Source organism: Rhinopithecus roxellana, chromosome 6 (assembly GCF_007565055.1).
Source record: "Rhinopithecus roxellana isolate Shanxi Qingling chromosome 6, ASM756505v1, whole genome shotgun sequence".
Lineage (NCBI taxonomy): Eukaryota > Metazoa > Chordata > Mammalia > Primates > Cercopithecidae > Rhinopithecus > Rhinopithecus roxellana.
Genome location: NC_044554.1, coordinates 13,295,567 through 13,312,486, shown reverse-complemented (window position 1 = coordinate 13,312,486; position 16,920 = coordinate 13,295,567). Strand labels below are relative to the sequence as shown.

Here is a 16,920-nt window from a genome sequence, read left to right as displayed (position 1 = left end):
CTACACTGCTATATCCAACTGCCAGTTCTTGAACATTGACTCAGCACCTCTAATGTAACATGTCCCAAACCAAAGGTTGGATTTCTCCCTTCCCCTGCTTTTCCCGTCTCAGGTTCAATGCACCATTCCCCCAGTGGTTCAGGCCAAAACCCCAGGCTCATCTAGCCTCCTGTTCTCTCACACCCCATATCCTAGCAAATCACGTGGGCCCTATTTTCCAAACATATTCAGAATCTGACTTTTCCTCAGTGCCGCCACCACCAGGCTGATCCAGGCCACCAGGACTGCTCTGGACACAAGCACCTTGTGACAGTGTCCTGTTCCCACCTTTCCCCTGTCTACACTGTATTCCCCACCCAACAACCACAGTCAGCATGTCTCCCTCTGGCTCAGAGCCATCCAAAGGCTTCCACGTCACTTAGAATAAAATCTGCATCCTTAGAAGGATTTACCTGACGGGATCCCTCCCTGAGCAATCAATCTCTTTACTCACCTTCTTCACCCTTGACACTTGAGGCATCTCATCCCTGTGTTGGCCCAGGGGCATGAGAGCCTGGCATGCGTCCAGCTTCAGGGTCTCTCCCCTGGTGCCCTCTCTGCCTAGAGTCCTTTGGCCAAGTACCTACAAGACCTTCTCGCTGACTGCACTCCCTGATTACCTTGTGCAAAAGAGCACTCTGCCTTTCCTGCACTGACTTTTCTTCACCTGACATCATACACTTCTTTGTTTACTATTATATCCCCCAGGAAGTTTCTAGACACAGGGAATCTATGTGGTTCTCTCTGAATCCCAGCCACTGCTTGGCACATAATAGGATCTCCTTAGTACTGTGTTTACTAGATTAATAAATGAATGCATTATTAAGTCAAAAAGCAAGGAGCAGAATGATGTATAAAACGCACACTCATTTATTTTAAAAAAGAAAAATATACATGTGCATACTTGCTTATCTTTGGGAGGATAGAACAGCCTTGCCTTCTGCGATGGTGAATGGGAGACTGCGGGCAGGAGTAGGAGGGAAACTTTTTACTGTATACCCTTTTGTGATTTTTTTGAATTTTGTAGTAGATACATGCACTATCTGTCCAATGAATTAAAAACAGAAAAACATATTTGCCCCTGTGATATTGTGAACTATATATTTGGTCTTCAACCCATTTTTTGGCATTCAATTCTCAAAATCCTTAGAAGCACCAAAATGATGCCTTTTGCATGCTAATGAGTTGATTGATATCCGGCAGTGGGTAGGGAGCTTCAAGATGGGGGCTGTTCACCAGAAAGACCAAGGCAGGATTAGGGGGCTGGGACTTTCAGCTCCACTCCCCAACCTCCAGGAGGGTAGAGAGGCTGAAGGTTGAGTTTATCACCAATGGCCAGTGGTTTAATCAATCATGCCTATGTAATGAAGCCTCCATAAAAACCCAAAAGGGTTCGGAGAACTTCTGGATAGCTGAAGACGTGGATGCTTACAGAAAGGTTAAGAGGAACTCACTTCCAGGGCAGGGTGGCACACTCTAGCTCCATAGGGACAGAAATTCTTGTGCTCAGGACCCTCCCAGACCTCACCTTACGTATCTCTTCATCTGGCGGTTTATTTGTATCTTTTAAGATATCCTTTATAATAAACCAGTAAATGTGTTTCCCTGAGTTCTGTGAGCCACTCTGGCAAATTAATTGAACATAAAGACGGCGTTGTAAGAGTCCCAACTTGAAGCCAGTAGGCTAGAAATTCTGGAGGCCCAGACTTGCAACTGGTAGGACAGAGGAAGGACTGAGTCTTGGGGACTGAGCCCTTACCCTGTGGGATCTGATGCGATGTGTGGTAGAAAGCACCAGAATTGAATTAAAGGACATCCAGCTGGTGTCCACTGTGGAACAGATTGCTTGCTTGGTGGTGGGAAAAACTCCCAACATGTTTGGTCTCAGAAGTCTTCTGTTGGCCGGGTATGGTGGCTCACGCCTGTAATCCCAGCATTTTGGGAGGCCAAGGCAGGTGGATCACCTGAGGTCGGGAGTTCAAGACCAACCTGACCAACATGGAGAAACCCCGTTTCTACTAAAAATACAAAATTAGCCAGGTGTGGTGGCACATGCCTGTAATCCCATCTACTCGGGAGGCTGAGGCAGGAGAATTGCTTGAACCTGGGAGATGGAGGTTGCAGTGAGCCGAGATTGTGCGACTGCACTCCAGCGTGGGTAACAAGCAAAACTCTGTCTCAAATAAATAAATAAATAAATAAATAAATAAATAATAAAATAAAAAAGAGGAAAAACACATTGAGCATGATTTTTGCACACACAACACCCAACTCTAATAAAATGATTATGGGAAGACGTATTCAGAGCAGACTTAGTCTGCATTTGTGACAAGGGACAAAGGGCAGCAGTGGGATGCTAGACCTGCAATGCCTAGGAGAGTGGTCCAGCTCTTCTCTACCTGTGAGACTCTGGCTGGGTTGCCATCTGGCCTCAGTAGGTTTCGAGTTCCTCTACTGCAATAAAGGGTTGGGGAGGTTGGATCCGACCATCTTAGAGGTCTCTCTCCAGCTGTATGGCTCTATAGTTCCATTTGATTGGATGTTACCTGTTGGACCACACAAATGGACAGGTCCTACGCTATGCCCTCATGAGATCTGTGCAGACCCAGCACCAATGTTGCAGGAATCCTCCTGCCAGTGACACAGCTAGGTGTACCCCTGGTTACCTGGGCCTGGGTATGACTGAGCTAGAAAGCTGAGGCTCACCCTCCTGCTTCCAGACTCTTCCCCCTCAGGCCTGAGGCTTGGGGCTTTTGCACTCTGTGCCTCTGCCACTTGAAACTCTCTGGGGAGCTAAGCAAAACAACACTCAGAGCCAGGCATGGACAGGGCTGCCTGTGTCTCTAGAGCCGGGCCCACCCCGGAGATTAGGAGATCATCAGGTGGTCTCATGAGGCAGCAGGGCACACTAAAGTGAACTTTCCTTTCCTGAAAAATGTTAGTAAGAAAAAACTGCAAACGAAAAGAGCTTTCAGAATGTTTGGGGAAAGGCCCTCTGCTGGGGAGGAATGTAAGGAGTGGAAGAGACGATGCTCGGGCACCATTCTGAATTATCTGCATGAGGAGAAGGAAGGAAACGGCTTGGGTGCACAGGAATTCGCCCGTGACTTTGGAATGCCCCACCTTACTGTTTTCCTTATTAGATTTGTCTTGTTGATGATTTCAGACTGAGGCTAATGTGAATATGAGTTTAGATTCTGTCTGCACAGGCCAAGGGGTCGGTGGAGAAATGTTTGGAAGTGTTTTGGATTTCAGAGGAAATTCCTTGCAGGATTAAAGAATTTTCTCTGGATAGTCCTCAAAATAGAGGTTAGGGTACAGTTACAGTACAGGAGAGTAAGGAAGGGTGAAATCACCATACTGCAAGTCAAACAAGAATGAGAAAGAAAGTGGGCTTTTCAAAAGAAGTTTGACAATACCTTTGGTCCTTAACCAATGATTTTAAGTCTCATTCTACCTTTATTTTGAAAGCTCAAGAGTTCTAGTCTGCGGAGTTGTCATTTGGGGGTGGAGGGAGGGGCAGGAGGTACACACAGTTGTCACCCTGAGAAAAGGGGCCACCAAGAGAGGTTGTATGGGACACACAAGAATCACTTGAACCCAGGAGGCGGAGGTTGTAGTAAGGTGAGATTGCGTCACTGCACTCCAGCTTGGGTGAGAGAGTGAGACTGTCTCACAAAAAAAAAAAAAAAAAAAAGAAGAGTGAGAGGTTGTAAGAGCTCTATCCCTGGATATTAAAGAAAGTAGTAGACAGCATTAGGCTGGTGGATTTCATCTGGGCAGCACCAGATCACTTGTAGGGCTTCTGACATGGCAGGTCTCAGGTAGGGTCTCCACTTCTTTATTTCAAAAAGCTTCAGAGATGACTGTAAATCAACACAATTGTCTGTTGTCACCCCTGCTTCCTTCTCCCCCAGGTCCAAACCCACTGTTGAGGATCACTGTTGGCTGTATTCTGGACACTTACTGCCTAAAAATGGACTAGTCTGTGAAGGTTCTTCCTGTACTATACACCTGCACCATACACCGAAAATCTTAATTCACCTTTAACAGCTGTGCCCCACAAGAACCTATCCGGTCTTCAAAATGGGAGAACTGGGGATTGACTTTTTTCTTTCCACTCATTTAAATGCACTTTGAACCATGTGTAGACTGCAGGCTCTTCAGAAAGACACTGAGGTTGAAAAGTCTGTCTTGACTTCCAAGGAAGGGTAAGTCCCTGATTGCAGCCCCAGGGCCCACTCATTGTTAACAGTTTGCGTTTCAAACAATATACTTTGTGAGCAGTTAAATATGATGGATAATATAATTTTAGATTTATAATTGCTCTTTTTTTTTTTTTTTTTTTGAGACAGGATCTCACTCTATTGCCTGGGCTGAGTGCAGTGATAAGATCTCAGCTCACTGCAGCCTTGACCTCCTGGCTGAAGTGACCCTCCCACCTCAGTTTCTTCAGTAGCTAGGACTACAGTCACGTGTCACCATACCCGGCTAATTTTTGATTGTTTTGTAGAGACAAGGTCTTGCTATGTTGCCTAGGCTGGTCTTGAACTCCCTCCTTGGCCTCTCAAAGTGTTGGGATTACAGGTGTGAGCCACCAATCCCAGCATTTTGGGAGGCAGAGGCGGGTGTATCACCTGAGGTCAGGCGTTCGAGACCAGCCTGACCTACATGGTGAAACCCTGTCTCTAGTAAAAAATACAAAAATTAGCTGGGCATGGTGGTGGGTGCCTGTAATCCCAGCTACTTGGGAGGCTGAGGCAGGAGAATCACTTGAACCCAGGAGGCGGAGGTTGCAGTGAACCGAGATTGCACCATTGCATTCCAGCCTGGGTGACAGAGCAAGACTCTGTCTCAGAAAAAAAAAAAAAAAAAAAAAAAAAAGCTACTTTTATCAATCACTTCTTTGGCAAATGGCTTTTCCTGTTCCTCAGTTTGCATTCGAAGCCTTCCATGATCTGGCTCCAATGTGATTTTCCAAACTGGCTCCTCTCATACCTCCTGCAACCCACTCTCGTTGCTTCAAGTTGACTGGCTGCCTCACTGTTGTTTTTTCCTTCAATGCTGTAATAACAGCATAGGATTATATCATTAGAATGATGAATGTATCTTGACTTAACTAATCCCTAATTGCTTAACATTTTTCTATTTCCCTTCTCTGTGTTTTACTTTGCCAGGAAGGGTGTCTAAGGAATCATGCAGTCCAGTGGCTTTCAGTTTTGGCCAGTCACTGGAGTATGGGATTACTCCACACTCCATGGGAAGGGTTGGGATGGGAAGGTGGGAGGGAGGTGGGGGTGTTATAAAACTCTCAATGGAGTTATAACATGCATATAGGAAAAGGCACAAATCACACATGTGCTGCTGGATGCCTATTCACAAACAAAAGCCCCATGTAACCAGCATCTGGATCAGAAATGACATTCCCAGCACCCCAGAAAGGCTGGGGCAAAGGACTTTTAAAAAATTCTCACTTTCAGGCCAGGTGTAGTGGCTCATGCCTGACAGGTGAGTCATTTGTGTTCTGGAGTCTGAGGCCAGCCTGGGCAACATGGGGAAAACCCCGTCTCTACTAAAAATACAAAAAAATTAGCTGGGCATGGTGGTGCATGCCTGTAGTTCCAGCTACTTGGGAGGCTGAGGTGGGAGGATTGATTAAGCCCGGGAGGTCTAAGCTGCAGTGAGCTGTGATCTTGCCACTGCACACCAGCCTGGGCAACAGAGTAAGATCCTGTCTCAAAAAAAAAAAAAAGTTTCACTTTCGGATTGGTCATTTGATATCTGGATTTCTGGATCTGAGGTAAATTTAGGAATTTGCATTTTTAAGATTCTCCCCGGGGGCCTCCCATTTACCACTAGACTTGAAGACTACTCATCTACCAAGGATTTTCAAAGGGTGCCCCTCAGGTGTTCCCCTGGGGATGTGGGGGTAGAGACAGGGAGGCGTCAGCTCTGCCTTTCCGTGGATCAGAATCACCTGAATGTCTTTCTTATACTGGGCCTCCTTCGGTGGATACCAATCCTTCAAACAACCATAATCTTGAAAACCACCTGTATCAGGGCTCAAGGGAAGAAGCAGAACACAAGGATGAATACAGTACAGTACATATCTATCAGCATTTACATGAATTTATTTTAGGTATTGACCTTTTGCAATAGTAAGAGCTGGTTAAGCAGCCTCTATAAGGTGGTTGTTTTTGCATCTGACGTGAGTGTGTGAGGTTCACAGGACAGGCAGTTGAGGAGAACAATCAGGAACTCACAGGCCTTAACTGGAACCACATAAAGATGGACTGAAACTCATGTCACTTCTTGTTGCCTTTGACCTTGATGGTACAAATGTTCTGCAGAAGCTGCAGCTCTTCAACATGAAGCTAAATGCACACATATGGCCCAGGAGTCCGAGAAGTTGAAGAAGGATCCAGAAGGTGGAGCAGTTGCAGGCCCGGCTGGCAAATGAGTGACAACGTACCTTTTGGAAAGTGCTGCTGCCCTTCCATCCTTGGAATCTCCCAAGAATTTATCTTGGGGTCCATGCCAATTAGAAACCCACAGGACAGGGAATTCTGGGAAATACAGTTCACCCTAGTGTAGAACACGTGACAGCCACCACACCATCATTCCCATGCTTGGCTGCCACTGGAATCGTGCAGAGTGTTAGCTTCCCAGGTGGCTCAAACATGTAGTTGAGGCTGAGAAAGCACTGGCGGTCAACTGACACATGGATGTGAACCTTGAGACTGCCCCAACCCAGGTCCCAAGAAGATAAATTCTACACTTTTTTCATTGCAAGAGGAGCATAAAAAGGTCTGGTTATTTTTCCCAAGGTCCTAAAATATGGCTTTTCTCATTATCCTGCCTTCCTCCTGCCCTGTCTCAGCTAACCCAGCCACAACCTTCTTGTAGTCTTCAACACAGTGGCTGCACCCTGAACAAAGCCCTCCTTGTTTATTCTCTTGGTACAAAGTGGATTAGGAGCACAGTTGGAAGACCCCAAGATTATCCAAATGCCACCAAGCTCATAGTGAACTGAAGACTCAGAAGTTTTCACTATTAGGCTTATAAATAAAGCATCTCTTCCTCTGTGACACAGACTAATTAAATGATTGTAACACAGCCAAGTGGTCAGTGAACACTTAACCACTGTGATGAGAGCCAGTGCTGCAGACTCACAGGTGGCTGAGTTGCTGCTGCTGAGTCTTTCTCAAGGACGGCTGAAGGAGAAGCCATTGGAGGAGATAGGGGTGGTTGTAGAAGTGGGAAAAGAAGTGGAAAAGAGTTGGGGGCTGAAAAGAGCTCTGGTGCAAGTTGCAGCTCTGCAACTAAGTAGCCGTGGGTGTTTGCACAAGTCACTTAAATGTTCTAAACCTCAGTATCAGCACTACCTCCTGCACAGGATAATTGAGAACATCAAATGAGAGAATACACATGAAACAGTCTGGGAGGAAGAAAGTCCAAAAGCACGGACATTCAGTGTTAGTAGTTCTGACTCTGTTATAGATGACACTGGTATAAGGTGAAGGTTATCTAGTTTACAGATGGATTTTTATTCAGATATTTTGCTTTCTTTTTCCTATCTATGATGTGGTTATTTCTAATGAGGTCTGCTGAAGTGTGAGATTGACACAGGTGATTAAAGTTGGATCTTTGGGATTAACTTTGGGTTTTTATTATTTACGCTCTCCCTCTCCTCTCCATTACAGCAGACAACTGAAGACAGGCTGAACCACCTATTCTACACTCTGGAAATAAGTTTAAACAGAAAGAACCCTTCTAAGAAAAAGCAACAGTTACCTCATCTTTCAGAACATCCTTGAGGAGTAAAATTGGGGAAGGAACAGGCAGTGCTGCTCTATGTTTATTGGTATATTCACTATTTATGGGAGTTTTCTCTTTCAGAATTAGATTTTCAGCTTCTTGAGGGCAAGGTCTGAATCCTGATGAGGCTTTTTTTTGTCTGCATTAGTGCCTGGGACAGCGCAGTAGAAAGGATGTGGGGTGTAAGGATCCAAAGTTCTGAGATTTAGTTACAGCTCTGCCCCCACGAAGCCATTTTAATCCCTCTTGGTCTCAGTTTCCTCCTGTGTAAGGTGGGAATTACCCACTGCATGAGAGTATTGTGTAGCACAGATTAGACAATCTGTGGGAAAATACTTCTAGGACCCAAAACCTGCTGTGCAAGAGGGACAGACTGTGGTAAGAGCTGTTACGTCTCAAGAACTCTATACTGGTTGATTTTCCTGTTGAGGATAGGCAGGCACAGAGCACAGGTGGTCGACCCTGGACTTCAGATGGGAAAAAACTCAGGAGTGGAGGAGAGGGGAAGGACATCCCTGGCAGCCCCTGGAGTGACCACAGACACTTTCTCACTGCCCATCTTGGAAGATCTCTGCAATATCTCTTTTGCTTCAAGCTGTTTGTCAGTCTGGTCCCTTGTTTGTTTGTTCTTTTCTTTTCTTTCTTTCTTTTGTTTTCTTTTTTAAGAGACAGAGTCTCACTCTGTTGCCCAGGCTGGAGTAAAGTGATGAAATCACAGCTCACTGTGGTCCATGCCATGCAGTGTTAGTAGTATAGTGATAAGCATAGCTGCCTTCCATAGCTCATCACAGCCTCAAACTCCTGGGCTCAAATGACCCTCCCACCTTGGCCTGAGTCGTTGGGACTATAGGCATAAGAAACTGCACCCAGCACATTTTAAAATTTTTTGTAGAGACAGGATCTCACTATGTTGGCCAGGCTGGTCTTGAATTCCTGGCTTCAAGCAATCCTCTCACTGTGGCCTCCCAAAGTTCTGGGATTACTGGCGTGAGCTACCATACTCAGCCTATTGGTTCATTTTTTAAATCAGATGTCCACTAAGCACACACTATGTGCCCAGCACTGTGCTAGGAATTGAGAATTGAATAGTAAGCAAAACCAGGTAAGGTCCCTGCCCTCATGGAGTGGAAACTGGCCTGTTTCTTCCCAAACATCTTTGGATTCAGGCCTATGCACTGAGTCCTGCAAGTACCATCCAGCCCTGGGGACAGATGTAAATGTTATGTTTTAGTGGGATTCCAGATTTAAGCTAAAAAATATCAACAAGTTTAGGCCAGGTCTAACAAGAAAAAAAAGAAAAGGCAAAACTCCCAGCAACCCCTCTTTTGGGTCTTCCTTCCTGTGCCCCCACCTCTGGTTTCCAGTGTCATGCTCTTTATGGTTTTACCCGCTTTTGGAACTCTCACCTAACTCATTCATATTAAGGTGGTTCTTACTCTAGAAGAACTGAATTTAATAGGGAAAAAACCCTTAAAGAAATGATACCCCAGCTGGAAGGATATTAGAGGACATCCTACATCACACCACCAGGGTAGTCACTTCAGACCGGCACTTTCAGGGGCAAGAGGGTTAGAGGACATTGGTGCTGGCAGCAGGGATGAGTTCCCTTAAGCAAACCTCTGTGCTCTTTAAACATTACTCAAGGTAAGGAGGGGAAGGGCAGGGAGCAATATGGCTGCCATCAGGGTCCTTGTTTTTGTTTAGAGGAGGTGAGTCTGCAAAGGCTTATTCCATTACTAAAAGTGGTAACTACATAATTCACTGTGTAAATGAATGTGGAAAAAAATAAAGACCAGGGGAGTCTTCTGTAGCCAGAACCTAGAAAAGCTCCATCCACTGGCCCTCTTTTTAAATTTTTCTCTCATTTCTGACCAAGCTGTCAGATAATCCTACTGGTGAATTTCCAGCTGGAATTTCAATTTCCCTCTTAGTGAGAAAAGTGAGACACATTTTATTATTGGACCCCAATCCCTAAAGTGAATTTCCCAAAAAAATGTTGGTTATGTGAACCCTGAGGAGACTCATTAAAAGAAAAGCTTTGTGTTGTAAAATAAAGCATGGGCAGTGAAAATCACACATAAGAGATGCACTGCATTGGGAGGGATGGGAAGGTCAGCATCCGGTAACCACCATGCAGGTGGAGACACAGAACTTAGCCAAGCACCCCACTCCATGTGTCTGGTCCACTTGTAGCCACCCACCTCCCTCAGTAAGCAGACTCCTGGCTCCACAGTCTTTGTGTCCTTGTGTGTGTTTATGATGTCATCGCCCATGTGTGTATCCTCAGAGGCTGCATTTCAGTCCTCCCATGTTTTGCATGCCTTTTAAACTTATTTTAAGCGACCAATTTCCCCCTCATTCTTTTCCTTACAATTTTTCTGTTGAAGACTCTTGCTGTCTAATCTGCAGTTTCTCACTGTCTGGATTTTGCTCTTGATGCATGCCAATATGTCCAAATGCACTCATTTTGATGCAAATAATCACCCATTAAAAAAGACCCTGTTTGCCAGCCATGTTCTTAAGGAGGGCACAACCCACCGTAATCGCTTTCTCATGAGCGTGTGGGCAAAGGGAGCGCTCACAATAGAGGTAATGAGACAGAGAACAATGTGAATGTGATTTATGAAAAAAGAAATATATATATTTCCAATTGGAAGTGACCAGGGAATGCTTCTCTTTAATGCCTTTCAATATAGTTTGCTTTAGTAGGAAACACATTTGGAAAGGGATTTTGCATCATGTTATACTCTAGGGTCCAGTGTTGTATGCATTAGTTTTTATCAAAGATGATTGCATAATAGGAACCTGGATGTAGCAAAAACCTAAGGAGTCTAAACCACTAACCAAGCTCACCAAATGTAATAAATACAAATCACAGATGAAGGGAAGATTAAATGTGGCTATTTACTTATGCAAGAAATGTAAGCTTTAAGATTTTTTCGTTTTCTAATCTCAGCAGGCAGTCCCATGAACATAATTATTAGTATATTCAAGGCTTGATCAAATATTGGCTTAATAAAGAACTCATTCACTTAACGGTGATGACCTCCAGGTACCTGCGGTAAAGTCCAGAACCCTAAATGATATGCTCCAGAGCTATGGCACCTACATGATGGACAAAATAAATGAGTAGCGTCATACTAATATATGGGAGATTTTTAACACTTAAAATTAAATATGTCTGAATTAAATACCTGTTTTGATTTGCAGAGGGGAAAAAAGCTCCCAAAAGATGAATATGATAAAAGGACTCAGAAGTCAAGGCTCCCTTCAAACTCAATAGGCTACTAACACTACCTTCAAAACCATTACAGCATTAGTTGTACAGCCATGAAAGGGGCCAAAAAGACATCAGAGGGGAATAAAAGAAATTAGGCAGAGGGCCTAAATGAGCACATGTTGGTTCTCTATTCTTATTTCTCTCCTCGGTTTTCCTAGGGATTGTATTTTTGAAAAAAAAAAAAAAATCAGGTTTGTGAGACCTCCTCTCTGCTCACATTCACTAGAGAAAAGGTAAGGACAAAAAGGGATAGGGAGGGAAAAGATAATCACAAGAAGGAAGGAGCCAAATTTCACAGGCAGACTGATATCTTCCTTGGGCTCAGGAGTTTTAAAACTCTGCTTGCAAGATTAGGTTCTTGCTTTTATAGTATAGATGGTAAGAGATTTCCAACTCTGATTTTACAATGCTCTGGGGTTTATGCAATTATTACGATGTGTGCATTTAAAATTCTCAAAGCCAAATTAATTTGAATTCTTTTTCACCAAAAAGGCAGACATTTAAAAGTTTTTTTTTTTTTTTTTGCCAGTTATCATCCTAGTCTACCTTTCTGTTTTTTTTTTTTAGACAGGTCTCGCTCTGTCACCCAGACTGGAGTGCAGTAGCGCGATCACAGCTCACTACACCCTCCATCTCCTGGGCTCAAGGAGCGATTCTCCCACCTCAGCCCTCTAAGTAGCTTGGGCTACATGTGTGCATAACCCCGCCTGGCTAATTTTTACATATTTTTGTAGTGATAGGGTCTCACTATATTGCCCAGGCTGGTCTCAAATTCTTGGGATCAAGCAATCCTCCTGCCTCGGCCTCCAAAAGTACTGGGATTACAGGTGTGAGCCGCCATGCCTGGCCCTTTTTGAAAGATTTGATACGCCTTGGAATTCACCCTGCCTGAGCCCTGGGACACAGTTGCTTTGTTTTGAGGCTAAGTACTTGTGTTCCCAGCTGGCTGGTGCTCTTCCTCTAGGCCCTCTCTGGATCACTAGGAATTCCACAGTTCTTCCCTAAGCCTTTTTTCCATCCCTGTCCCTCTTCCCAGTCCCTGCTCCAAAACCCCTCATGGACTGCTTTCTTCTTGAGGTTTCCCACTTCGACCTCTAAGAGCTATGGTGGAATGAAATTCCTGGCGAGGAAGCTGGGCTGGCTCCCAGCAGTGATATGTGAAGGGAAAGTAGAAGTTCGTAAGGGGAATAAACCTATCAGGGCCTTCCATGCTTCCATCAGCTCACTTCTCCTCCTGGGCTGGGCTCAGTCTAAGCATGTTACATGGATAATGATGTTTAATCCTCATACCACCTCTCTGAGTAGCCTGATTATACCCATTTTCCACACATGAGAAGATTTACACTCACTCAGAGCAGGAGCTAGACAAGGCTGGCTGAGCAGTGAACCTTGCTCCCAGTCCGGCTCTGCACCTTCACACTCTTCAGTGTGAAGCAGGAGATTTTAGCCTCACGTTTCTGGACACTGGAAGGACTCAAGAGCTTTGGGGTTTGCCCCTTTGGTAGTCCAGTGGAGGACAGATCAGTGGTGACAGGTTCTGGCTCTGTGGCCCCCTGCCATGCCACTCTGAAAGGGGGCCCTTCCCTGCCTATGCCTAGGTCTCCCTGGTGACCACCCAGTTTTTCCACGAGGGTCTACCACAGAACACAGGTGGGTGTGTGAAGTCTTTACTCTGTACCTCCCTACACTGCCCAGGGTAGAATGTGGTGGTTCTTCCCAGGACTGTGCCATCTGTAGATAGACCAGGGCCTTAGCCTTCTTTCTTAGCAAACAATGTGTATCAGTTCATAGGAATCCACTCTGCCGATGACACTCCACATCTGAACACAGGACAGTAAAAAAGGTCCTTGATTTGGGAGGTACAGGGAAGAGAATGGAGACAGGCACAATTCTGTCTTTACATCCTGAGCCATCCAGCTGAAGGGGGTCTGTGGGGCAGCAGGGGGTGATAAGGCTTCAAATCCTTTCTTTGAACCATTTTAAAATTTTCTTGCATGCTGCCTCCTTTCCCCATAAACCCATGTAACACATCACCAACTACTACACAGAAAATGTTAAATATATAACAAATATACTAAATCATATAAAAATATTATTTAGTGGCCTTTTTTTCTAGTTTATTCTTACTTTTCTTACTTCTTTTTTTTTTTTTTTAATCCAGGTAGCCAATTTTATCAGCCAGGTTTGGAGTACTGGGCTGATGAATGTTGAAATAGTCATGGGGTTTCATTTATTCATTATGTCTTCCTTCTTCTGTGGGAGTCAGCGCCGAGATGATAAATGCTGGGCTCAGGTCCAGCTTGGGCCACTCACTCCCAAGGTTCATACACAAACAGACCAGCTGGATCAGGGCCCAGCAGTGAGGTGAGGCTTAAACCTCTTCACCGGAGGAGGAGCCAATAAAAAGACTAGCAGCTTGGATAGTGAATAAGCGCGAGTGCGCACGTGTGCGTGTGTGCGTGTGTGTGTGTGTGTGTCAGAGTGACCTATCCGAGGTGGATGCTGGGAGTGGTGGCAGGAAGTAGGGTGTGATCAGAGAGACAGGAAAAGGCTCAGAGAGATGTGTGATAGATCAGATGGGTCTCAAACCACAACGCTCTGTCTACACATCCAGCACGATTCCTTCTGGAACACAGGGAGTTAAAGATGAAACAACTCTTGAAACTGAAACCAATTATCCATGGCAATTTATTAAATAACTAAGGTTTCTAGGCCTTATTAAAATAAATGTTTAGTATATTTTCTTATTCTCTGACGTTCAGTTCTTCACTTGTCAGTACCTGCTGGCAGCAGCTGGAGTAATCTTACCAATTTTGCCGTATGTGCAAATCAATTTGATTCCCCCACCTCCCTACCCAAGATAGAAATCAGTAAAGTGATTAAGTTACAATTAAGGCATGTCATTGAAAGCCCAGATAACAAGAAAAGGCTGAGGAGGAATCGGCCAGAGGTCAGCAGTGATTTCCTTCCACCCAGGTTAAATGATTTTCCTCCCTCATTCTCTTGCCTGCTCTACTGCATGTGACACTGTGGATGAATCAACAAGCCTCGTCCTATATCTGGGAAGTCTCTCCTTATTTTGGCTTCCATCATGCTTTCCATATGCCAACTTCTCCTCTGTCACTCATACGGGCCCTCTAACTGTTAATCTGTCTGTCCATCCATCCATCCATCCAATAGATGTTTAATGACCCAGTGTGCCATGCACTGGGAAAAATGACAAACGATATTTATGTCTGGTTTTACAGTTAAAAATGCTTTTCCATATATTATGTAATTAAATTCCTGCTACAACCATATGAGAGGGCTGTTAGGATCCCCATTATTTTATATATGAGGAAGCAGGCTCTGAGAGGATCTGCAATTGATTTAAAACAGCACAGCCAGCAGGTGGCAGGGTCTAGACATGAATTCAGGTTTTCATCCCATTAAGAATTCATAATGGTACTCTCCTATATACTGGTGAGGTATAATTTCTCAACAAGCCTCACTGTTCCTAATGAAATGTCACGCTCCAGCTATCACATATTTACTGAGACTATGCTAGGCTCCGAGAGATGCAAAGACTGAGTCCCCACCCTCATCGAGCTTGTGGCTGAGTTGGGAAGGCAGACGTTAAACATATATGTTCACACAAGAAATACTTGTTTTCAACATATGAGGGAGAGCTAATCTAGTTGTGAAAATTAGGAGAGTCTTCCAGAAGGAAGTAATCATTAAGATGCAGTCTGAAGGATGAGTCGGAGTTAGCTTTGGAAAGAGAGGATGAAAGAAAATCACATGTACAGAGGGAAAAGCATGTATGTGCAAAAGGCCCTGTGGCAGAAAGACTCAATGTGCTGAAATTTTGAAGGCCAGCTTGACTGGAATATAGACAATGAAAGGGAGCCTGGCACAGGATGTGGCCCAGACCACACAAGACTTTGTAGCCAGGATAATGATTTCTACTTTTAGTTTAAGAGCAATGGGAAGCCACAAGTCAAGAGAATGACATGATGAACTTTGATTTTGATTCTGACTTCTGTGTGCAGAATGAATTGTAGAGGAGCAAGAGTGGAAGCAGGAACAGCTGGAAGGCTTTTGCAGTTGTCCAGGTGGGAACTGATGGTAGCTTAGACCAGTGTTGTGGTGGTGAAAATGAAGAGAAGAACCCCACAGGTACCCCCTGCTCTGCTCAAGCCCATTTTCTTACTAGATCCTGACACCAGAGTGTGCTCACGAATTTGCAGTGAATGGAAGCTTGTCCACACTTCAGGGCTCTGCTGGAGTCTCCTCTCCCAGGAAGCCTTCTCCAGACAATGCCAGTCCTCTGAGATCTTTCAGAAGTTGTACGCCTCTTCTGTGCTTGCCATTCTCACACCTGATGCTTCTCTATGGCTTGGCTGCTCTCTGGTCCACTCCTGGAGATGCCTTCATTTCTCTTGTTGTCTTGCTTTCTCCCTTTGGAAAGTAAATGCTTTGTTGGCATTTGCTGAATGGTATCAACACGGCTCCTTTGGAAATTATATTTGTAAATGATTACTCATGACAATTGCCATGTTTCCCCCTAAATTAAACACTGGTTGCTTAAATGTGTCTTCATGATCTTGTTCTACCAAAATGTATGTCCCAATTTTTCCATTACTTCCTCTAAACTCTTTTCCATATTTCTCCTAGTAGAAAGTAGTTTCAGGGGGAATGGAGTGGGGGTGGGGTGGGGGCAGGCGTGCAATTAAACAAGGGCTGTCTGACCAGAATTCCTATACCTTTTTAATGGGGTATTTGATTAATCCTTTTCATGGGCACCATTATTCATGCCTTGATAGAATCTCATTTTATAGCTCTTAATACATGGACCCAATTTATCCACATCACATTGTATTCTAATACTTGTCACCCAAGTTATTAGCTATCTCCTTTTCAGTGTAAAATCATCAGTAGGTTTGATTAGCTTATTCCCTGGGGATGATAGGGGAGATAAGAACAGACACAGTACAATATGACCCCAATGGCTCTGCATTCTCAAAAGAAGACTGCTACATGGAATCCATTTATGGAGCCAGGGTGGCCAAAACAAACAACCACCCCATGGGAGGGACTCTGTGCAACCCAGGAGCGGTAGCCACGAAGGGCTGACTGCTGTCATTACTGGCAGGACTGAGCTATCATCCTGAGTGGGATTTTAATAAAAAATAGTGGAGTTCCTCCACCTCCTGTTTAACACCCCCTCCCAATGCCTTTCCTGAGAATCACAGCCCAGCAGCTTCTCTTTATTCCTTGACATCCCTTCTGCCTTCAATCCCTGTTCTTTTCCTACTGGGCACCTGGCAGGGTGGACAACCTAGAAGGAGATGCACAGTGCTGTGTACTGCTCTTTCTCCAGCACAGGCTTGGGTCTAAGCCTCGAGCCCTGTCCTTCTCTTCTCTGGAACCAAATCTGAGTCTTGGGACTCACAGGTGGCTTTGCTTTTCTAAGCAAAGTCACTCCTTAGCTTGAAAGAGAGAAGGGGCCTGCACAACTCCTATTGGATGGTAGGCTCCAAGCCCATGGAGAGTTTCTAATGCCCCTTCCTCTACCCAACCATCTTTCTTGAGCCCAATCAGGCTGCACCCCTAGGCCCCAATGGCTGCAGCCCTCCTCATCTTTACACCAAAGGCCCTGTCAATGATTCTTGTGCTTTTCTGAGCCTGGCAAGAGTGTCACTGTGGTGACATTCTTCCCTTCCAAAGGTGGAGCCCAATTCCCTTCCTGTAGTATGTGGGCTGGACTTAGAGACTGATTTCTGATGAACAGAATAGAGTGG

General features: G+C 44.8%; 1 protein-coding gene across 8 annotated transcripts in view; it reads right to left on the bottom strand.

The window, feature by feature from the left end:
- Positions 1–16,920, bottom strand: part of ATXN7L1 (ataxin 7 like 1) — a 274,724-nt gene that overhangs the window by 142,397 nt on the left and 115,407 nt on the right. The window contains exon 4 of one of the 8 annotated variants that reach the window (XM_010380642.2): positions 6,151–15,577. The exons of the other annotated variants lie outside the window; for them this stretch is intronic. Within the exon in view, the coding sequence (XP_010378944.1) occupies positions 15,492–15,577 (86 nt within the window). The 3' untranslated portion in view covers positions 6,151–15,491. Of the gene's footprint in view, positions 1–6,150; positions 15,578–16,920 lie in introns of those variants that run through there. 8 annotated transcript variants of the gene reach the window in all.